Source organism: Spermophilus citellus, assembly GCF_964194105.1.
Source record: "Spermophilus citellus genome assembly, chromosome: 6".
Lineage (NCBI taxonomy): Eukaryota > Metazoa > Chordata > Mammalia > Rodentia > Sciuridae > Spermophilus > Spermophilus citellus.
This window is the reverse complement of record NC_138187.1, coordinates 90,758,604-90,783,382: the sequence shown is the minus strand read 5'-3', so window position 1 is coordinate 90,783,382 and position 24,779 is coordinate 90,758,604. Positions and strand designations below refer to the sequence as shown.

The following is a 24,779-nucleotide window of genomic DNA, read 5'->3' as shown; positions in this document are numbered from 1 at the left end:
ATCTTGTGGACAGAAGGGTGACTATAGTCAATTGTAAACTACTGAATATTTCAAAATAACTAAGAAAATATGTTAGAGTTTAGATATGAGGTGACTCCCAAAAACTCATGTGTGAGACAAAGCAAGAAAGTTTAGAGGTGAAATGATTGGGCTATGAGAGCCTGAACCTAATCATTGCATTAATCCACTTAAATGAATTAATTTGGTTACTAAAGGCAGACAGGGTGTGGCTGGAGGAGGTGGGTCACTGACAGTATGCCTCTTGAGTATCTATTTTGTCCCTAGGGAGTGGAGCATGAGCTTGCGCGCGCGCGCTCTCTCTCTCTCTCTCTCTCTCTCTCTCTCTCTCTCTCTCTCTCTCTCTCTCTCTCATTGCTGTTGTTGTATCCTGAGGTGCTTTTCATCTCCACACATTTCTGCCATGATGTTCTGTCTTCCCTCAGACCCAGAGCCACAGAGTCTGCTGTCTACATACTGAGATCTCTGAAACCATGGGCATCAAATAAACTTTCCCTCCTCTAAAATTGTCCTTGTCAGTCATTTTGGTCACAGTGGTTAAAAATAAAATAAAAAAGCTGAATAAAACAGAATGCATTTTAAATGTCTCATCAAAGATTACAATTAAGGGGCTGGGGCTATAGGTCAGTGACAGAGTGCCTGCCTTGCACATGTGAAGCACTGGGTTGGATCCTTAGCACCACATAAAAATAAACAAATAAAATAAAGGCATGCTGTCTATCTAAAAAAAAAATTACAATTAAGAAAGGTTATGAACAGGTTAACTGGCTTGATCTAATCATTAGACATTGTATACATATATCCAAGCATCACATTCATTCCAATAAGTGTATATAATTGTGAATTATAGATCAAAAATAATACTGATAACAAAATAAATAAATAGATCCAAGGTGTACCCAGTAGACAAGTACCTGTCTAGCATGTGTGAGCCCTAAATTCAATCTACAGAACAAAAAAACAAAACCTGCAATAAATAGCATCTTCTCTATATGTTGTTATTGACAAATCATGTATGAATGGGTTCTTTATTTGTTTAAACACATTAAAAATGGTAAAGTGGATGCTTACTTTTGTAGCTTAGTTTGTATTTCAATTGTATAGCAATTTTATAGCTTTGTAAACGTATTGATCCCTTATTTTGTCCACCTATTTTCTAAACAATTTTCTCATGCTAAATATTTTGAGAACTTTCTTCCTTTTTAAAATGTTTTCCTTTATGTTAGGTGCTTAAAAAGTAAGAAGTTTATTGAATTAGATTATACAATAAAAATTACCTTTAGATTACAAGGCAGTAGTCAAGAGTTTTGTGGAATATGGTAACTATATCATTCTCATTCATTGTCTATCAAATACTGTAGAATTTTATTCCCTCTATTTCTTTAGAAATTTACATGCTTTTATGGAAATCTTTTTCTTGGCAACAAAGTGAATTATTTCAACATAATCATTCATTCAGGGTAAACCAATAAAAAATCCAGCCCATTTTCCATAATGAGCACAATTCATGAGAACCATAAAAAAGTGTGTGTCAAGAAATTAGCTTTGTGTCATTGACACCAATGTGAAATAGCATATAACTAATGAAACGAGTGACAAGAAACTAATGAAATATCAAGGAGAATTAATATGATGCCCTTCCCATTTCTAAAAGCATTTAGGAAAAAGGCCCAGACTCTAATGGATCATACAGGGTGATTATCTCCAGCTTGTAATTTTAAAACAATCATTGATCTTGTGCAAGAGATTCGCTAAAAGCCCTACCCTTACTGAAGTTAAGAACCTCTCTGCATGTGGTGGCTTTGCATGATATGTCAGCTGCCAGTTATGCTAATTCCAGACAGTTCAAACTAACCGGTGGAATTACTGAAGTGCACATGGCCTTCTTGATTTCTCAGTCTTTGTTCTCATTTCTGTTTTAAGGAGATATATGCAAACTCTATTTCTCTGTCTCCCTTGCTCTCACTTCATAACATGTCATCATGAAATTAATGCATTAATTTCTCAAAAGAAATAACGGTTCCTGACAATTTTATAAAAACTTCTTTTATAAAAGCTATTTTTTGCCTCATTATTTTTAAACAATTAATAAATCTGATAAACGAGTTTGTAGGTTGAAAATGAGCTGAGTGCACTTTGGAGTAGGATATGCTTTAGGAATCTAACCTTTAAAACATGAAAGCAATATCTGGCTTTTTTGATAATAATATGAAGATGAACCTGGTTTTCTTGCTTCTGTGTTTTAAATAAAAATTTGCATCATTGTTCCTATTTTAACCTTTCTTCCTTTAAATGTATTTTTAGTTTGGCACAGAAAGTACCTAGTTGATTTTTTCACATCTGGGAAGTGCATTGGTGACTAATTTACCAAACGTAAGTTGGGTTTCTTTGCTCTTTTCAGTTTCTGTATCATTTCTGGCTTCTTAGTACACCTAAATCAGGAAAGGTTTCAACAGCAACCCAGTGATACAGATTATCACTGAATCAATTATTGATTGAAACAACCTGTATTGCCAGGAGGAATTGCTAGCCACAAATAGCAACAAATCTGTAAAGAAGGGGAAGGTAAATACCATTTTCCTCACTGCGCAAATGATGAAATTGTACCCCATGCAAGCTCACACCAGTGTTCACGGGCAAGGTCAGAATGACTCCTGAGTGTTTGAATGCTTAGCCATTGCTCTTTGTACAGCATCATCTGATAAGTTTCGGAACTTCACACATACAATGATATCTGGCAAGAAGTACTGATTCATACTCTTTCTAGAATAGTATGTGATGATGGGGATGATAAGTCAGGTTAAAGGACTAACACCCACAAATCCACAGCTCTTTACTGCCAGTGAGATTGAAAATATGGACTCTATTAAAGAAAAGGGAAATACAATACTGAATTTCCTGGGAGTTCTGGATGCAGGCCAAAAGTAAAACGAAGAAAGGACAGTAAGAAACAGAGTGGGAAGATAATAGAACATAAAAACTTAAAAATATCTTAATTTGATGGAGATGACTGTATAAAACCAAGGTAGTTACATCCCAAATTTGTCATCACAAATTTGCTGTAACTGTGCCATGAATGTAAAGGGGAGGTTGCAGGGGTCCCATACCTGAAGAGTCCTGTGTTGATCCCCTCCTCCTACCTGTGGGCATATCTGAGAAGTGACGGATTTTCCATAATCGGAACATTTAGAGCACAGGGATAAGGGGCCAGCTCACTTATTTAACAGATTTAGTTTTTTACAGCATAATTAGTAAGTGGATTGATGTCAATTAAATTTGTTAAAATTATCAGGTATCCAGGAGGGGTTGAACATAACCCAGTACCAGTATTCCATGAAAGCAATCCCTGAATATCATAGGACAGTTAGGGCTGCTAACATCTAGTAATGCTGATTAGAACAGAATTTAGAGTCAAATATCATATTTATTCAGTGTTCACCCATCCCAGCCCTCCCTCTGCTGCAGAACATACTGCTAGCAGGCTAGCAATCTCAATAGGATACAACTAGCCATTGACATTGTTCCCTTGCTGGAAAAAATAGTGCAACCATTTATAAAATGGGACGCCTGAAATGGTGGGTTGACTTAGATGAGAGTGAAGGAAGAGTTTAAGTTTAGACATCTGTAACCATTCGTATGCACAGAAAAGTTTCTTTGTGGCCGCTTCCTCAGTAGACATCTGAGTAACCCAGATGAAGGGTCGGGTCTCTCCATTGTCAGCCTCAGCTCCCCCTCACATGAAAAGAAATCCTAATCTAAAAGTAACATCCTTGAAAAATAGTCTCTCGGCTTATTTTAGTTCTTCCTCAAGTGGTAAATCACAGGGTGACATAGTGATTCACACATCCAAAATTTCCAAAAATATTCTTCAGACATGCTCAATCTCCCCCGTATTTCACACTTCGATGTGAAATTGAACAGCAGCTGTTAAAATTCTCTCCCCCTCCATCTTCTGATTTCTTTGCTAAAATGATGCTTATGTTTTCCTGCCCTTCATTGGTACCCTAACCCCCACCACTCCTGAGGGCTAAGCTCTGCAAAACCTGCCTGCCATTCAGTGGGTCTGGGAACTGGCTTCTGCTTCTGCCTAACACTGCCCCAGAGCATAGCTCTGCTGGTAATTTGTGAAACACATTCCCCATCACATCAGTTCTCCCCTAGGGAAATAGCTATGATAAAATCCTGTTGGAGACAGTTGGATAAAGAGAAGAGACACAACCATGTCACTTGTTTTCTTTGAGACTCTTCTCACTAATAATCCATCTCACCCTTCCTTTTCTTTCTCCTGTCCAATACCCGTGAAGACAGGGAGGGCGGAGTCAGCCTCTCTAAGTGAACCTGGTTTCTGCAAAAGAAGTTTCAATGTGCGTTTCCGAGTTTTGGCTCCTACACTTACCCTGTGCCTTTGCAATAGCACACTTAAAACGGACACAATATTTGTTTTGCTTTGGGATTCCTGTGGGAAATTTCTTGCAAGTAAAATTTGTCTGTCTCCTTTTAACAAGCAGATGGCATCTAGGTAAGACCAGAGCAAAAGCCCAGACCTGGGCTCTGACTTCCACTGCAGAGCCGGGAAGAGGCTTCAATAAACCAGAGAATCTCTGCCACATACTTCCCTCCTCTGATAGGTAGACTTTGAATTTTTAAAGCAATTTGAATGGCTATCAAATTTGTTTTAAATACTAACTTCCAGATTGTGACTTCATGAAATAATTTGTTAATTGTGCTCAATGCAGGGAATTTATATAATATGTCAACAATTGACTGGTACAATACAAACTTCTGGTAGTCTACACAGTATCTCTTTGCCTTGGACTGTATTTCAAACATCATCAAAAATGTTGTCAAATCACTGCTGCAACTCAACCTTCTTGTATGGGTGTCAGCAAATAAGCCTGATTCCACTGATGTTCATACAGAACTTAATCACTGAGTTATTAAGGTTTATTAAAATTTATTATTCCAAACTAAAATTAGCTATCTTCTGGAGTTTCTAGAGGACATTGATTAACTACTCTTTTGGAAAATCTGACCACTTTCCTAAATAACGGTCAAAGAAGGGAGAAAAGCTCACACGTGTGAGACACATTGCTCATGCTTGTTATCAATTTTGTCTTGAGTAGGAGTTTAGAATGGAAGCTTTCTCTTTTTTTTTTTTTAATTTAAACAGTGCTCTCCAATCATTTCCAAGTTAATTGCTGTGACTTCGTTTATCCATAATGTGTTTTATCAATTTTCATTAATTACTTCTTATACATGAAGATGTTATGATAAAGTTATTCATCATCCTTATCTCATTAAGGAAGCCTGTACATTATCTTTCCCCAAATGTCTTTGGACATGAAATTTCATTGTGTTTTACTTTTGTCTTTTTCTAAAAATTAAAACAAAAAAAGAAAGGCCGGGTGTCGTGGCACACGCCTGTAATCCCAGCAGCTCAGGAGGCTGAGGCAGAAGGATCAAGAGTTCAAAGCCAGCCTCAGAAGAAAAAGGCACTGAGCAACTCAGTGAGACCCTGTCTCTCAATAAAATATAAAATAGAGCTGGGGATGTGGCTCCATGGTCGAGTACCCTTGAGTTCAATCCCTAGCCACCCCCTCCCCCAAAAAATGAAAGAAAGAAGAAAATAGGGGGAAAGCAAACCTTGGATTTTGGAATGTTTGCTCCTTCTTGGTGAACATCTATTCAAAAAGTACATAATCATTATTTGTAAAAGCGTGGATTATAAGAATTGGTGGTGGTAATAATAATAAAAATAGCAATAGCATTATCTAAATAAGCCTGTAACTATTTCTCAATCTTTCTCTTATAAGGATCCACTCATTTGCACAATGGAGTCATAGGTAGGCAACAGTCTTTACTGTATGAAATAGACAAGATGGAGCCCTATTTTTAGCAATTTGGAGGGTGGATCATTCATTTCTCTTCCCCATCTCCTTTTACTCCCTCTTTTTCTCTCTCACCTATCTGAAAAATTTCTATGAAAACTTCTTCCATAACAGAAAATAGCAGTATGTTCATTTTGAGATTATGTAATGAATTTCATTTCACTGTTTAGCTTAAAATGCAATGTTAACAATTAGATTTGTAGGTTTTCCAAAGCTTTAGCAGTCACAGGGGAAACATCACACTTAAGCTCTGATAAACAAGAAAATACATTCTAGAAACTTTAACATAAAGCAAGATTACAGGTCACCATCTAATAAAATTAAACAATATTCCCTGTAATTGATAATTTGAACTAGGAGATGCCAAGGATTAAGAGGTTTATGGGTGTACCAATGAGGGTATGTCTAAGAATGATTGGCATGTGGGATAGCCAACTGAAATGGAGACCCTCTGTAAGTGTGGGCAGCACTGTCCAATAGGATGATGGTTTGGATGGAGTAAAAGTAGGAAGAACAAGGAAGCAGCAGCAGAGGAAATCTTGATTCTGCTTGAACAGGTTCAAGACTGCTGTGATTGTCTGAGGATATCAGACTCTCCCTTCTTCACTCTTCCAAAGCAGACTCTGCCACTGATTCCCCAGAAGTCTTCCATCTCAGACTAGAGTAGCACCCTTGATCCCTCTTGTTCTGGGGCTTCAGCCTCTTGGACTGTGCAGCTACTGGCTCTTCAGCTCTCCAGCCTAGAGACAGCCATTGTGGACTATCCGGCTTTTGGTCATGTAAACCAACCTAATAAGTCCCCTGTTTATAACTATGCTTCCTGTCGATTCTGTTCCTCTAGAGAACCTTGGCTAATACATTCCCTTTCTTAATCTAGTTGGACATCACTGTATTGTCACCTCGCTGTAGATAAAGAGGTGGCTGGAGTTGCTCTTCCCTTGAAGTGTGATGTACTTCCTTTCAAAGGGAAGCAGTTGGAGTTTGAGAGTTTCAGTGAGGTCGGCACAGATGTAATCAGAGCTAAGCTTGTGCAGTGTGTGAATTTGGTCTGCAGGATGAGAGTTCACGGATCAGGAATAACGTACAGACTATGAAAAGGTTGGGTAGAAAGAGAGAGTGAAAACCTAAGTGGTTTTCAGGACCAATTGTAACTCCAGGTCACTTTGTGCCACCTGTCTAACACCCAGGATGCAGCTGATGGCTAAGCATGGTAGGTACGTGGGGGCAAACAGGGATGTTGGGCATTTATGTGGATTGCTCATTTGATGGAGAATAGTTTTAAAATTACCAAATTGGGTGATACACAATTTGGACAGCTATAGTGAAATGATTGCTGGTTCAGAGAGAGAAAAGTTGAAGTCCAATCCTGAATAATTCCACTTATGACCTCTCTGAACTTCAGTTTTTCTCGCTGGAAAAGTCACATTTTTCCAATAACACATAATATTCTTGGGATTACTACATGGACAAATGCAGAAGCATGTCCCTCGCACCTAGCCTGGCACCTGGTAACTGTTGGATCAGCTTTCACTTTCACATGTAATTAAGGTGGTGTCTTGGACAGTACCATGCAGCCAAGCTTTTGACAACTCAGGCAGTAAGATGAGAGAGTATCTTTGGGCTCTGATTAGGCTAATTATCAGTTACGGATATGTCCCAAAGCTTCACATGGTTTATAACAGCACAATTTTTCGTCATTATAGATGAGAAACTTCCCAGCATTTATTTTTTTCTTTTTCCTAAGCACATACATGTACTGGAAATGAGGAGGAAAGGAGCAAAGAGGCTGAGCACATGCTCTGTGCCTGGATGGGGGCTTCTTACCATTGGGACAATGAAAGCAATGGCCAGCAGATAGCTTTGCCATTGGGCTCCTCTCCTGGGAGCTGCCCTTAGTCTCTGTATCCACCTCCTCTTCCCTGAAAACCCTCCAGAAGTGTCCCCATCATCAGGGGTAGGAGCAGATGGCCTTCTCCCAAGCCCTGATGGGTGTGGCCCGGCGAGGATCCTGCTTCCTTTTGTCCTCCCTGCTTCTCCTTCTCCTGGCTTCTCTCTGCCCAGCTGCACTGATCCCTGCGGGACCATGAGGGAGCACAGCCAAACTCCATTAATCCAGTGGAAAGTCCATGAAGGTGGGAAGTTGTACTGTTCATTTCTGTTGTCACAAAAATCACTTCTCTCGTGCAGGTCCCACTTCAGTGGTTTAGACAGCTAACCAGGAAGCAGTGGTTAAAAGCAGAGAGATAAGTCAGCTGGACCTGCCTGGATTCTGGGCCCCACACTTTCTGCACCTTTGCCCTGGGCACACATCTGAAATGCTAGCCTGCCACACTCATTCCTCATATCCAATAGGTATGCGACCTTCACAAACCAAACTTCCAGGATGCTTCTGATGTACAGTGACCTCAAGAATGTGCCATTAGAAACAATGTGAAGCTCTGGGACAGATCCCGAACAAATAACTAGAGAGCCGGATCGGAGTCCAAGATTATTCAGTAATTATAGAATAATTATGGGTCTCTTAAAAGAGTCACCATGAGGATACAATGGGATGCCAGCCAGAGCTTAGCAGATGGCTGGCTCTCAATGACGACTCGCAGGGCAGTGTTGCTGTTGCCGTTGTGGAGTGGCTTCACTCAGGCGTCCCCAGTGCCAGGACATCGCTCCATGGTCCTCACCAGGTGGACTGGCGCGCACCGCCTCCTGCTCTCCGGATTCATGGGCTACCCTGGTATTCAGGGGCCTCTCAGCTCATGCAAACTGGTCTCATTTAGTGTGAACCGACCAGTCACACACTTCACTCTTGACTCTTTATCCCAGAAAGAAGGGATGTATTTTTGTTTTCTGCTATAGACTTATCTTAACAGGTATTTTTAACGAAGAACATCAGTTCTCCTTACTCAGGACTTTTCTTCTTTTTCTGGAATATGTGAACATTTACTGGTTCCTCAATGGTATTTGTAAAGGTGATAACTCAGGAAACAGAGCTCTATATTTTTTATCCTATAAAATAAAACCTGATATCATAATATTGTACAAGTAAAATACTAAGAACGAGAATGGGAATTTAATAGACTATTGGCCACATTGTCAGCTCCTCAGCAGTTCCAAGTAGAGAAGAGAGGACATACCCCTTACCTTCTTCCATCTGGTACCCAATTATTGTCCTTGGATTAAAGTTCTATGAGGGTGTTTTCACAGACTGAGAGAAACAAACAAAATAGTACTAATATCATGAGATTTTTTTGAACTTAAAATACAAAACTGTTTTCAGAAATTATGCCTTTATGGTTGTAAGTATTAAAACATCACTCCTTTTTCAAAATAACGATGTTAAAAGTGGTAGTTTTATGCTATTTATGTCCTTATTTGGTAAAATATCATGTTAATAAAACAATGATATGTTCTCCAAAATTTGTTCCCCAAAGTTTTCTTGTCAAACATATACAAAATCTGAATATAGCTTCTGTCTTTAAAATTGCATAAAATAAAAATGAAAATAAAAAAGAACAGGTAAATCCTAGAGGTATTTTTATCCTATACTACCTGGAACCCTTCTTTTCTCTAGAAAACTTTTCTCTAGGAAATATGTCAGCTATTTGAAATTCTCTATAAAGACATATAAGCTCAGTGTATTTAAGGAAAAAAAAAAACATATGGTACCAAGAGACAACTGTCCAAAGGATCATGAGACTATAAAGTCATGACGAGTACAAAGATAATTTTCTATTATAAAGTTGGCAACAGGAAGATAATTATTGAAAATGATTATAAGACAGTCTGAGATGAAATATTAAAAGGTGGACTTAGCATAGTGTAATTTTCCACATTGGTGAAAAAATATATTTGAATGTTTAATTATGTTACCTACTCTGTGCTACCTAAGAGCTCTGATGAATCTCAAATATTTACCCCCATTTTGAAACAACTATATCTTTCACACCGTAGTGATTGGCATCGATATTTCTTAACTCCCACATAGAACATGAAGGGATTTACCTTCACAATATTTCCATAGTCAAGACCTTTCTCCTCATCCTCAGTCAGAATCCCAGTCTGACCTATCACTGCTCTCAGCCTTCCAACTCTTCCCCACCACTTTAGGATCACCTTCGGGAGGTCACTAAAGATGTGACTCAGCTAGCCACATCCTCTAGTGAATGGCTTCCAGCTACACTGAGAATGAAACCCCTGCATTCTTTCTTGACCTCTGTAAACTACTCTAGCCAGCAGCTCATTATCACCCCAGCCTGCTGGTCTCCCACTCCCAGGTCTTCACACTTGCTTATCCTGCTACCTGAACCATTTGCATAAAATGAATAGCTGGATCCTCTTTATCATTCAGGTGTGTGCTCAAAGGTGATCTCAGAGAAAACTCCTCTGGCCACCTTTTTAGAGCACTCTGCCTTATTCTTTGCTCCATTACTATTCCATCATCTTGCTTACTTTTTTTATAACACTTTCCATGTTATAAAAGTTTGATTTTTTTAACTCTTAACAAAAATGTATGCTCTGTGACAACTGGGAACATTTCCATTGAGGCTCACCTTTGCTTCCTTGGGATCTAGAATACTAGCTGGCCAATTGTAGACTCTCAAGTATTAATTAACTTGCCAAACTCCATAATAATTCCACTCCACAAAAGTTATTAATGCCACACAATATAAATCAGAGGCAGGCTGGGTTAATATGTCCAAATTTTGTTGAGGAAAAATGGTATCCTTCATACATTTTACAGATTTCTACCAATTTAGAATATTATACTGACTTCATAGTGAGAAATAAGTAATGGTTGGTTACATGAGAAAGATGTTTGATTAAGTATATATTTTTCATTTTTTATTTTATTTATTTATTCTAATTTTTTATACATGACAGAAGAATGCATATCAATTCATGGTGCACAATTTTTCATGTCTCTGGTTGTACACAAAGTAGAGTCACACCATTCATGTCTTCATACATGTACTTGGGGTAATGATATTCATCTCATTCCACTATCTTTCCTACCCCTCTGCCCCCTCCCTTCCACTCTCCCCTTTGCCCTATCTAAAGTTCCTCCATTCTTCCCATGCTTCCCCCATCCCCATTATGGATCAGCATCCTCATATCATTGGTTTTGGGGGATTAGCTTACTTCACTTAGCATAATATTCTCCAGCTCTATCCATTTACCTGCAAACCACATGATTTTATTCTCTTTTATTGCTGAGTAATATTCCATTGTGTATATATACCACAGTTTCTTCATCCATTCATCAACTGAAGGGCATCTACGTTGGTTCCACAGTTTAGCTATTGTGAATTGTGCTGCTATAAACATTGATGTGGCTGTGTCCCTCTAGTATGCTGCTTTTAAGTCCTTTGAGTATAGACTGAGGATTGGGATAGCTGGGTCAAATGGTGGCTCCATTTTAGGTTTTCCAAGGAATCTCCATACTGCTTTCCACACTGATTGCACTAATTTGCAGTCTCACCAGCATTGTATGAGTGTGCCTTTCCCTTCACATTCTCACCAATACTTATTGTTGACACCAAGGACAAATGAATAAATGTAAGGACCTTGTTTAAATGATGATACCTAGACGTGGGATCACTAGGTGATCAGTATGTTGCTGCTTCCATTTCTCGTGCAACATGCTTCAATTCTCCATTTAAATTAGATAGGTTGGAGGTGGAGATTTTGTATTTAATATGTGACTGTATTGCAAAAACTGTTTGTAGAGAGTAAAATTTGTGCCAAAACCTGTTGAGCTCTCTATTAGTCAACATTGTGCTACTACAACAAAATACCCCATGTAAGTGATTTATAAGGAGAAAAGGTTTGTTTAGGAAGTTCAATTTCAAGATAAGATGATCTCCACTTATTTTCTTTTTTTCTGATGAGACCAAATTCAAAGCTACCAAGAACAGGGACCAGAAGCTAACATGAAACACACAAAAAAATTAAAAATAAAATATACAAACTAAATATGGGAGCATCAGAACAAAATACACTTCAGAAACACATTAAAAGAATAATATACTACAGTTCACTATGGAAATTATTGATTTGATATTTTAACACATATTATTTAGTTCTAATATTAATACATTGAAGAAAAATCCTATATAATTGCTCTACCATTGTCAAAAACCCTTTGATAACATATCCATTCCTAAGTACCAAAATATAAATCATGGAAATTGGGTGAAAATGTATCTCAAATTAAGATTCAGTGTCATAGTTAATTGTATACTACTGGAAGTAACCCCCATGAAAAATCAGGAACAAATTAGAGATGATGCAATTCATTATTTTTATTTTTTAAACCTAAATAACAAGCAAAAAGAAGTTCCCAAAAGATTAATAAGTTTATTTGAGAATAGCACTGCATGGGACTATGGATGCCACAGGAAACTGTGAGTACTCAAAAAAATTGAAACCTGGGGAAATTTGAAAGGTGAAACAAGGAGCATTTCATAAGTTATTTTGATACAATAATCCTTGGCTACAAACAGCAATGATACAGATGGCATCAGTCGAAGACTACTTAGGCCACTCTTGGGCAGATGCCTTTCAGAAGCATCATTTCTGTTAAGATTGGGTGGCCTTTGTGAGAGGCTGCTATTGGCATGCTTTGCAATAGTTGTATTAAGAAAAGGTTCATGAGAGTCAATCCTTCCCAACCCCTGGGCTTTATGTACGCAATCTATATATGTATGTATGTAGGTTTTGGGGTTAGGGTTCAACAAAAGTGATATTATTTTGATTCTAATATCTTTCACAAATTTTACATTTTTGAAAAGACTAGAAAATTAGAAAAAAAGGAAATAAAATAAAATACAAAATATTGTGAAAACAGGCATAACAGTACATGGAATTTTCATTTTTCAATGTGTTATATATTTGTTTATTATGGAAGCAAGTCCATAGTCCAGGTATTATTACAGGAATCCATAGGTAAAATATTAGAGAAAAATAGGTGCTGCCCTGGACTTTGGTGAGCTTGCAGTTTCGTGGGGGAGAAGAACAACTGTCAATACAGAGAGAAATAAGCACAGATTACAGCTATAGCATGTACTGCAAAGCAGGGATCCCAAGGCAAACCCAGCTCTTATGGGATGATGAGATCTGATCATGAAGACAGTGGGTCAATAAAAGGGTAGGACAAAGGAGAGAAGCAAGAGCTCCTTGGGTTTCATCACCCCATTCTGATTCTCCATATCCTTCTAGTTTCAGGGGGAACTAAGAAAATGAGAAGAAGAGATGAGGCAGAAAACAAATAATGAGGGAGACACTATGGCAAAATCTGAAACAAAGAAGGTAGATGGAGGAAGCAAGAAGGTGACTAAGTCATCCATATTCACTCTGGGACAATGTTGAAGATGTTCTCTGACAACCGCGAGGAGGGAGGCTAGGGACAGAGCCTGATGGACAGGGATGCACAGCAGAATTGAACACACAGCCTTGAACACACCCGATTTCCAAGCCCGGGCTTCTTCATCTTGCAAGCTTATTTTGTGCACCAAATGATGCAGTGAGGAGACAATAAACAAAATGAAGAAAAACAAAACAAAAACTGCTTACCAGCCCGACTGGTACAGAATAGGTGCTGGGAGCATGCCGGAGTCTTCTATCTTCACAGAAACTGTGGCGGACAAAAAAGGGAAAGGATAATAACTATGGGTCTAATAAATATTTAATAACCTTAAGTTATTAACATAACCAAAATGTGTAGATAATGATCTCCAGCATAAGAAAGACAGAGATAAATCACTGTGGCATTTCCAAGGAGGGAAGGATGCTTCTCTCTCAGAAGGGTCATAAAAACTTCCTCCATCATCCCCCATGTAATTAGCCCTGAAGAGAGACCTGAACCGATCCTCTGATGTCCTTAATCAGTTAGAGGCCTTCCATGCTCAGCGTTTGGAGTATCTGATTAATTGATCAACAGGGAATTACCAAAAATATTTCGGATAATTTTTGCTAATTTTTAATGTGGTGATCTTTTCTAACTTACATTGAACATTTTACAACCTTTTTATTGACTCCAAGGTATGTGGACTATTTTTCTTTTTTTCTATTTTACTGAATCACTTACATAAATGATTTCCCAGATGTGCAGTATAGCTTTCTAGAAGCCTTATCTCCTCAGCATTGAACCAGAGCAAACAAGGCAACACTCTAACTACTTCACTTGAGGTTTCAGTTTTATCTTCCAAGTACAAGAGCGTTTGAATTTAAAGAAGACAAGTGAATCTCTATAATGTAAGAAAATAAGAATAAATGCTGTTTCTTTTAGCAACAAGTCCTGCTGGCTGTGCAGGATGAATTCCTTCACTTGCTTCAATCATGAGCTGGAACCTGACATTTTCTGTATCTCCGTCTGTGTTTACAAGCACGTACACAGACTTCAGGCAGATTTATGCTCAGGCACGCAAAAATGACAATTTCCTTTTCTTTAATGGTCATGAGCATATGGATATTTCTACTTTAAGCCAGAATGCTTGTTTAATGTATTCTAAAGGCCAAAGTACCAAGTAATTTTATACGATATTATATAAAAAGCAGAAGGATTGACCAGCCCAATTCAAGACTTTATTAAATTAATGACCAAATTTTTAACATCTCTGATAAGCTAAGTTTGTAATTGTTATTCATTTCTGTTTTAGGATTTTTGAGCCTATGATTAAAAAAAAAAAGTAGATCATGCTCTCAGGAGATTTCAAATATATGCTAATTATACATGACCTAGAGGTAACTGTCACAGGCAAAATTTTTGCATATCATTTGTTACCCTGTTTAACCTTCAGTATGGAAATGTAAATAAGTAGAAAAGGGAAAAGGCTAACACAGACAAGCCTCCTTCATCTCAGTTACTTGAGATCCACTCTCCCATTTTTTATTTTACCTATTGCATATAGGCTAAGTGAGCAAATTTATGTTTAACAAAGTACATTAGAAAGAAAAACTGTAGAAAAGAGTGTAATTTATAAGTAAATAAAATTTAAGATTTTGCTTGTTTTAATGGTCTGCAGTCATCCAGTAATGTTCCTAGATATTAATAATTCATTTTGAAGTAATTGTGTTAAATTTAAAAACTAGAGCCTCAGGGATGGCGGAGTAGCTCAGTGGTAGAGCACCCACCTGGCATGCAGAAGGCCCAGGGTTTGATCCCCAGCACTGCCCCCGCCATATAATATCATATAACATGCCCATTGGACTCCACAGCTGAGATTTACTGTTAAATATATTATTTTCCTTCTTTCTTTCCCCTCTACTTCCAGTCCCAAATATACCCTCCACTAAATTTTAAGTGGAGTTTAAGAAAAGGTGAAAATTGTTTTAAAATTTAATAGTTTTCTTTTCCCCCAAGGGAGTAAATGGGTCTACATTTTAATATAAACGGTTACATCAGAGTTATTCATATTAAAAAACTCTAGTTATTCAAAAAAATTAAAAATTAAAAAAAAAGTCTTCCTGGTATGTAAAATAGGGTCTGGTATTTCAATTTGTTAACTAAAATAGTAAATCCCAAATCAATTATTGGGGGAATATTCTACGAGGGGATTGCATTTCCTCGTGTTATCACCTTCCATTTACCAAGAATTGAAAGGCCCACAGAGGGGTCCCCAGGGTCCAAGAATGGCTCAATGCAATGTCATCCAATTATTTTCTATATGCGTAAGTAGGTGGGAGTAGTCCAATACCGGCCCCCTCCTTATCTCTGGGGATCATTCCTTTGAATTTCCACCTGGGAATCTGAGGATGTAAGAACAGGACTGAAACTGATAGGCCTGATAATAAGCCCTAGTCCCCCGAAAGGCATACATAAATTGTATTTATGGAAGTATTTTACTACTTAATATGGATCTATTCCAGAGCATAGAAAAAAGAAGGGAAACTCACAAATTGCTTTCATAAATCAGGTGAAAATCTCACAAAAGTTATACTAAAGAAACTTCAGATTAATCTCACTTATGAATATGGATACCAAGACCTCTTAAATGAAATCTTAGCACTTATTCCAAAAGTGCACCTGTCATGATTGCAACTGTGCTTGTTTTGTAAAAAAATAAACAACAACAACAAAAAGATAGACTTGCTCTCCCAGAAAGCTTGCCCCCAAAATAGTAGACTTCCAACAATTTGCTAGATGTTTAATGATTAATTTTAAAACATACCTGATTACATGTGATTTAGCAATTAATGCTTAGCATTCTTTACCAAGAATGTGGGTCCACTACTTCTTAATCCATTATCTCTATTTACTTATAAAATGTGAGGCAAGGGTGTTGTGTGAAAGGTGCCCACATCTAGATCTTTGTACACTGTACTCCACAGCCCTGTCTTTCTATTTGAAATCCAGTTTAAAAGCTTCAGTGTACCATAAGCTTCATCATGGAAAGTTGTCTCCCAGTTTGTTCTGCCTGCTCCTGATGCTTCTCTCAGAGGAAACAGTTCTTAATTGTGCTCCCTCTGACATTTATCTATTACTAAAAAATTTTCATATTGTTATTAACTCATTTGTCAATTTTAGATATCAGCTTTAACTTTCTATTGTGAAATATCATAATTTAACTCTTCCCTAACCCAACTCAATACCACCCTTCATCATTCTTGCAATATTAATAACAGGTTTTCTTTAAAACACCATATATTATTTACATCTTACCACCATAAACATTTCTCACAACTGAGCCAAATATTACAGTGCATGTTTTTTCCTTGTTGAGTGATGGCTATTTTTTCCTATCATTTCACTCCTGTTGGTTTGTCTGCCTTTGAATGAAGTAAATATATCCACCTGGCCTGGCATCAACTGCCATACCCTGATGTTCTTTTCACTGCCATTGAACTCTGATCACAGCAAGGCCAGCCTAAATCCCACAAATGAGGCCTAAATCCCATAAAAGCAACTATTCAGGAACACATTTGACAGAACTTTTGACATCATGCATTTCTGACCATCTGGTGCTCCATGGTCATATAACTTTGCCTAACAATTGATCAAGACTGAGAAATTTTACGATTCTACAAAGTCAAAATTTACTTGTGAAAAACTCATCAGAAAATTGATGAGGTGCAATGATTTTTTCATCTTTCCTTTTCTTCTTACTAAAACCATTCCATTCAGGGTTTATAAGCATACTAAAATTAAATAAATCTACCTCTTCTGACCCCATTTCAGCTTCTAACTATTGTTCAGCTTTTCTGTTTCTCTTTTTAGAATGTCTTTTCAAAATAAATGCACATAAATATACATTCTCTCTTGAACCTCTCCCAACACTTCCACACCTACACTGCTCTTAACAAGCTTACTGAAATCGATGGTAGTTTTGAATCTTCTTTTTCTATCAGCTAACAGTGATTTGTTGGTCATTTCACCCTCATTAAAAATAGTTTCTTTGATTTTAATGTACTACACCTGACCTGCACCCCTTGAGCCTCACCGGTGGGCCTTTCTTGTCTTCTTTGCTTGTTCTTACCTCTCTACCTATTTGATGTTGGAGTAATATGGGGCTTAGTTCTTGGACCTCTTCAGAGTTGTACAAGGCCTACTCCCTTCCTGGTCTTTATTAGATTCAAAGCTTTAAATATTAGCTTTAAGTATTAATATTCCAATAATACCAAATCTTGTATTTGGCCTAGACAGATCTCTTGGATTCCTAACTTGAGCATTACACTCTCCTCTGCATGTCTACTTGGGTGTCCAATGGGAATTTAGGATAACTATGCCCACAGTAAACTCTTGATTTTTATACTGCCTCTAGTTGTAGCCCCCAAAATTTCTTCCTGCACAAAATTTCCCATGTCTATAAAAGGAAACTCCATCCTTTCTGTTACTCAAGCAAAGATGCTTAAATTCTCCCTTACCACTTTTCATTAGCTCATATCTAATGTAACTGTAAGCTGGCAGGTCTATCCTTAGGTATGTCCATAATCCAGATGGTGTTCCATACCCCTTGCTCCCACTTGCAACCAAGGTACAAACAATCCTTATCCACATTGCACAAGTAATCCTCCTAGCCAGTCCCATCACTTCTACCCTTGCCCTTAGATTCTCTTTCTCAACATGGAAGCTAAGGTGAGCCTGTTCATGCATAAGTATCCATTCAAAGTCCTGCCAAGTCTTGACGTCTCCATTAGAGCCAGGACTGAGCCCTACAGTGGCCTCAGACTGATTGCTGTTTGTCCATCTGTTCCTCTCTGGACAATATTCTTCCCCAGTCCTAGCTTTTTGATTGTTTCTCCAAAACACCAGCTATCCCCTTCCCCACCCTCTCTGCCCCCACTATGATCTTTTTGGCGCACCCCGAAAACTGTCTAGTACAGAAGCTTGGTGAGTACTTGTTGAAGAAAAAAAATCAAATGTGAATGAATGAGTGAATTATCTTTGTTTCCTAAGAATCGATCTCTAATTCTTTTCAAACTCTTCAATATAAATGCAAAACATCTCTTAATAAGGTCAAACATTTTAGGCAATCTATCAAATTCATTTTTCTTTCCTAGGAGAGAATGAAGATAAATAGAAAACAAAAACTCTTGAGTTTCTTCAGAAGTCCCTTTTCTTTCTCTATTTCAACTTCAAAAGATGCCATTAAATTATAGAAAAGAGAAAAAACCAGTGAATGATGGCAGAAAGAAACAAAATTCCAGAAGGTTTTCTCACAGTTTGGATAGCTCTGTCAGAGAGTATTCACAGCACGTGGGTATCCCACTCCACACAAATAACATATTTTACTTATCTTCAATCATCTTATGCACCATATTGAGAATAAAGTGGTTCCAAGAAATAATAGTAAGCATATTATCTTTTACTTGATATCACAGTACAGTTTGGGTTTTTTTGTTTTGTTTCGTCTTCCACATTCCATTTAGAAAATATTTTATCCCCTTTACAGGGTCTTTAAAACTACACAGTCTTGGCAATTCATTCATATTACCTGGGCCCCAGTTTTTTATATCTATAAAATGAAAGTTTGTGCTGCTATCATTTAAATTTCCTTCCAGATATAGAAATCAATGACAATCTTATGCAAAAGATTTTTTAGTATCAATGTAAACAATAACATATGTAAGGTTGAATATTAAAGTTTACAAGACTATGTGAAAGGATTATATTTAGAAACCAGTTCTTATAAAAAACTAAACCAGTTCTTATAAAAAACAATAACCATAAACTTGGAGAGGGAAATTTTTTAACATTTAAACATTTAATTATTTCCTTCTGATAAGCATACTGCTATGTCCAAATGAAAGAAATACCAAATAACATAAAAATTATGAAAAGATTACTTAGAAGTAGGTCATGTATAAATTTTGAGTGATCAACCATGGGAATGAAACATTACCAGTTGGCTCAAGCTGACTAAAAGATTAAGAACAAATAGGTTTTACATACCTAACAGGTAGAAAGGAAGTCTGCAAAGTCAGTAAAACCAATAAATAGAATGATCAAAATTTAGAGAAGTCAACTTTAAGCTTCTGGATGCCGTTATCAGCACCAGGAATTATACATGCATTCATGGTGATAGCTGAGTGAGTAAATGACCTCTGAGGTCTTCCAGAAGTTTCTTGCTTCAAGCCCATATATAATATAAGTATGTACCAAGTCTGGGCAGTTACTTCTTCATGTAAGATAGAAGTATGGATATGTGCTAGGGAACACTTTATCAGGGCCAGTTGTAAGTTGTCAATTTATGATTTTACAATGTGGTGATAACTGTGCAGGGTATAAGAGGACATGATGGATTTCTTCTCACTTTCCACTGTCAGATTCCCAAGATAATAGAGCATGGACCAAATAAATATCTGATCTTATATTACACACCTGGAATTAGAGTTTGTCTATCTCTGGAAATCATCTAGCCTAATTATAGGGTCTCTTCTCTTACAGCTCTTTGCCAGCAGGAAACATAAAGAAACCTATTAAGTCAGGGAAAATGGAACATTTGGGGCCATACGTGGTGCACTTCAAATAAATCAGAAAATTTCAAAGCCAGCCTCAGAAAGAAGCGAATCAGGACAGCTCGGAAGATTACTGATTTGGGGACCAGAATTGTCACTTTATTTGTTGTGCTACAGTTCATTTTAATTTTCAGAGGTTAAGTCTCTTCTCTCAAGATTCAAGTCACATGCCACAGGTAGTTTGAAGAGGGCAAAGTTATCCATTGCTTTATATCCCTGCCAAGATTAAAGAATGAATAGAAAGAGAAGTAACTGTCGTCAGGAAAATCAAACTGCTCCAAAACAGTCTCTCATAAAACAAAGTAAAGAGTTAAAAAGGGGTCATTCTCACCCAAGAACTGAGATTGCAGTGGTGAGATTGTCCTGCAGGAAACCTTGCTAGTGTTCTAATATCACATTTGGTAGATGTGAATCATACCCTATCAGAAAGTTTTCCCTTTATATGGTTACGACACATACCTCTTCACAGAATAAATGCACAGGAAATCCGAAATACAGTGAGTAATTAATAAAACACTTTCCCTCTAAAGTAGGATTTGGTGTGATGAAGCTGATTTGCAACACTAAAAGTATTTGTGATAAACTAAGGATTACACCACTATGTGTTTCTACAACACAAACTTCAACAAAGAAGTCAGAGTAAGTGCCAAATGTTAATTTCACCAAAAGAAAGAATAAAATATTATGTAGACATTAAAATGCTGCAAAACACAACATGAGTATTATAGGTCCATGGTTGTTGACGGAAAACTCATAATATTTTATCAGATATTCATCTTTAAAAAATGTTTCTGTGCATGTGTGGGGAACAGTGTAATGTTGTTTATTTTGTTAAAATGGATTCTTTTGGTGAAAAAAAATCTCCATATAATTATAAATATTTAGAGGAGAGAATAATGTACAAACACAAGCACAGATTCTGCTTGGTTAAGTCAGAGTTTATGTATTTAAAGGACCAAGTCACCCAATCAGGTTACAAAAAGGACAAAGAATGTGTCTATACAGAGATAGATGTGCATATCCATTTATTAAGGTCCTGCTGTGTGCACAAAACTCTGATAGGTCCTGGGTTTCTAATCCACTCGAACCTGTGAGCTGGTAATACTGAAGGCCTAAGGCTCCAGATGTATGACCTTGTAAAAACAGGGCGTACAGAAAAAGGGAGACCAAATCCAACGGGTGTATGCACTTACAATAAACTTCAGGGTAGATGTCACCTTTCAGAGTTATTCAATAGAATTTCTTTGTCTCAGTTGGAAATTCTATTTTATACCTTGTTATCATTTCACAGACAATAATCCTGTTGAGATCAATGTACTACCAGCACAGGAAATTATAGATAGGAACTTTGGATTACAAGTTCACCACATGACAAAAATGAATCCGCCTTCATTTTTTGTATGGTCTATTTCTAGACTTACATGCAATTGTTGCTGAGATGGCTAGGAAAGTTGTGATGGGAAGGCAGTGAAATTCAAGGTTATCCATGCTTCCTGTGCTTTGTTTTGATTATCCCTTTAATTTCTATGATCAAATTTAATATTTTTAAAAATCATGAAAATACATGCTTAGTGGGCTTTGAAAAATAAATGTTCAAAATGTGCTTCCATTTTTACATCAAACTACAGGTAATCTGTTTAATTCTACTAAGTTGGTGAATGAGCCAGTTAGGTCATAGCAGTTTGTTTCCAAATTAGGATAATGCAAGTGATTTTATAATATTAAGAATGTGCTGCTTTGAATAACAAACAGAACACAGGCCCAGAAAGTGCATCTTGGTTTGTAATAGAGCCCCTGTGGACTTTGAAAAATTGACAAAACAAGGTTTAAGGTAAATTATTTACCTAATGCAAATAAGTTAAGTTTAAGCAGGAAGAAACATGCATGTGTACACACACATAATATTGGGCATTTAGAATTTTTTATTAAAATAGTTTTATTTTGAAAAACACTGGGTTGGAATTAGAAAGGAGAATCAACCATAAGGGAAAACCTGATTCAGTGCTGGATATTCAGTGTTCAACGCCCAACCCTATTTTCAAGGTCTTTATAAAGCAAATTAAGTAAGTGCACAATTATAATTTTTAAGTTTTTCTGAAAACAAATTTGGACACAGAAAAAAAATGAGAATTCTTTTCCTGGAAATGCAATGTTGGCTTCCTAAGGTGATAACATCTAAAGACCAGACAAAAGTTTAAGCAGATAAAGCAGAGACATGGCAGGGGGCCACAGGTCGCTGAAGACACAGAGCCCAAAGCCTGATGCTACATTCTCTCCTCTTTTTTGGCATTCAGGTTCTTTTTGCCTCCTATCTTCTAAATGATTTCTCCTGCAACTTATCTCATCAGCTCTCATTTTTGTTCATATCCTAAGGTTATTTAATGACCAGTGACTATATCACCTCCAAAGTTTCAATTTTAAGCATTTGATTTCTTTAATATTCTCTTCACATCATTCCATAATCCTTCCACTTCAACAAAATATATAATCCAGCCAGGTGTGGTAACGCAAGCCTGTAATCTCAGCAGCTTGGGAGGCCAAGATAGGAGGATCATGAGTTCAAAGCCAGCCTCAGCAACAGTGAGGCGCTAAGCAACTCAGTGAGACCCTGTCTCTAAATAAAGTACAAAAAAAAAAAAAAAAAGTATGGGCTCTCGTTTTAGTTCTTTATTGCTGGATAGGAAGTCACCACAAACTTAGTGACTTAAAACAAATGTACATCTGTAAACTGCAGTGTCTTTAGATTAGAAATCCAGATGGTCTCAGCTTTTTGTTTCATGAGTCTGAAATCAAAGTGTCATGCTAAGGAGACTCTGGGAAGGATCCATTTCTAAGCTCATTTAGGTTGTTTAAAAACACTCAGCTCCTTGTGTTTGTAAGACTGAGGTCCCCGTTTGTTGGCTGTCAGCTGGGGGTCAGTCTCAGCTCCTGGAGGTGTCCCACATTCCACATGTCATATTTACCCAAACTGGGGATGGTCCATCAGATCCTTCTCATGTTTCTTTAACTTATTTAACCAGCCAGAACAAACAGGCTTTAAAGAGCTCCTGTGATTAGTTTTAGCCCACCTAGACAAGTTTCCTGATTTAAAATCAATCACTTTGGACAGGGATTGTGACTCAGTGGTAGAGCGCTTGCCTAGCACGGGTGGGACCCGGGTTCAATTCTCAGCACCACATAAAAATAAATAAATAAATAAATAAATAAATAAATAAATAAATAAATAAATAAATAAATAAATAAAGGCATTGTGTTGTGTCCATCTACAAAACAGATTCTTTCTCTCTCTCTCTTTAAAAAAAAATCAATCACTTAGTAATCTAAACTACATCTACAAACTCCTTTTTGCCAGGTAATGTAAGAATATCACAAGAGTAACAAGAAGAGGAAAGCTTATGGAGGTGGTCTTGGAATTCTGATTACCACAGTCCTATACAGTTTTTCATGTCCATATTCCATTTTGAATCCTCATTTCCTTCACCCAACTTAACCTTATCATCATCAGTAGAGTCAATAAATCCCTACCTTGCAAACATCATTGATCCTTTTGCCTCTATCTTGTGGGTTTAGTAACCTGTCAAAGCTCCACCTCAGTTACCTTCATATCTCAGCTCACTTTATCTCTATTGGATCAATTGAGTGTGAACATAGATCCCTTTTTTTTTTAAATTCCAATCATAATGAATGGTCTCATCTTTAGTTTTGAGTAACAAACATTAGCTAAGGACCTGGAACTGTTCAACAATTCCACCAGATTTCTTTAGTGATTTGTGTTTCCTCTCTTGAGTAGAGGATTTCAAATTTTCCCTTCCTCCATAAGCCTTCTTTTTTCTTCTCTTTCTCATGTGCATATGGGGATCTTGCTTTTTGCTTCATTATGAATAATCAGATGAAAACCACTTTCTCCACCCCCTGTAAGTCAGCTGACCTCCACACTCTTTGCTGTAACATTTTTTATAACCTCTTGTCTACTCAGGGTTGTTCTCCAGAGATTTTTCTGTTTCATCAGCTTTAACATCTATTTCTGCCTCACATCTGCCTGTATACATCATCTCTTATTTTTTTAAAATATTTTTCAGATGTATGAATCTTTATTTTATTCATTTATTTATATGTGGCGCTGAGAATTGAACCCAGTGCCTCACACATGTTAGGTAATATCTCTACCACTGAGCCACAGCCTCAACCCCATCTCTTCTTAAATTAAAAACAAAACAAATCCTTTCTTACATGACCTTTTCCTCACCTGCTACCCCATTGTCTATGCTCCCCTTCACAGTAAAACTCCCTGCTAAAGCTGTCCGCTCCCGTCCTTCCCAATCCAGAGCATTCTCCAATCTCCTCATTATTCCATGGAACTTACTTCTTGTCAGTGTTACTCAAGATCTTCATTTCATCACTTCCAACAATAAACTTTTGGGTTCTATCTTACTTCAACTTAATGTTGTTAAAGTAAAAAATGTTTGCACTCCTCTATCCTATTTCCTCCTATTTCACAGTTTCTTTGTATTTCTACCATCCATCTATGTGTTTTCATTCTTCAGGGAGCATAATATTGTCTTTCTTTAGTGCTCACATTTCTTACCTTCTACTCAATGATGATACCAAAGATATGTATATATTTAAAACCTCAATTTTTCAAACATCAACTATATCAGATATGTGTGCACATGCATAGATGCTATAGAATTGGGTATTGGTAGAGATACCCTCTGTCTCCACTTGGGTGTCTCTAAGCATTTTACATCGAGAACAAACAAGAGGGCTATGTTCTTCATTATTCCTGCCACATGTACAAACTGCTCCTCCCCTAGTCTTCCTCAGCTCACCTAAAACTGAAATCACTTTGGATTCCTCATTTTTCCCTCAACTCTCCTGTCCACACCACTCACCCACATACACTAATCAATATATCTTGTC

General features: G+C 37.2%; 1 protein-coding gene across 2 annotated transcripts in view; it reads right to left on the bottom strand.

Moving 5' to 3' along the window:
- The window catches only part of LOC308651719 (uncharacterized protein), a 52,273-nt gene that overhangs the window by 12,337 nt on the left and 15,157 nt on the right, over window positions 1-24,779 (bottom strand). For both annotated transcript variants that reach the window (XR_014022651.1, XM_081299155.1), the window contains one exon: window positions 13,476-13,536. Coding sequence is in view for 1 of the 2 variants with exons in the window: in XM_081299155.1 (XP_081155281.1) it covers window positions 13,476-13,536 (61 nt within the window). In the remaining variant the exon portion in view is untranslated. The remainder of the gene's footprint in view (window positions 1-13,475; window positions 13,537-24,779) is intronic.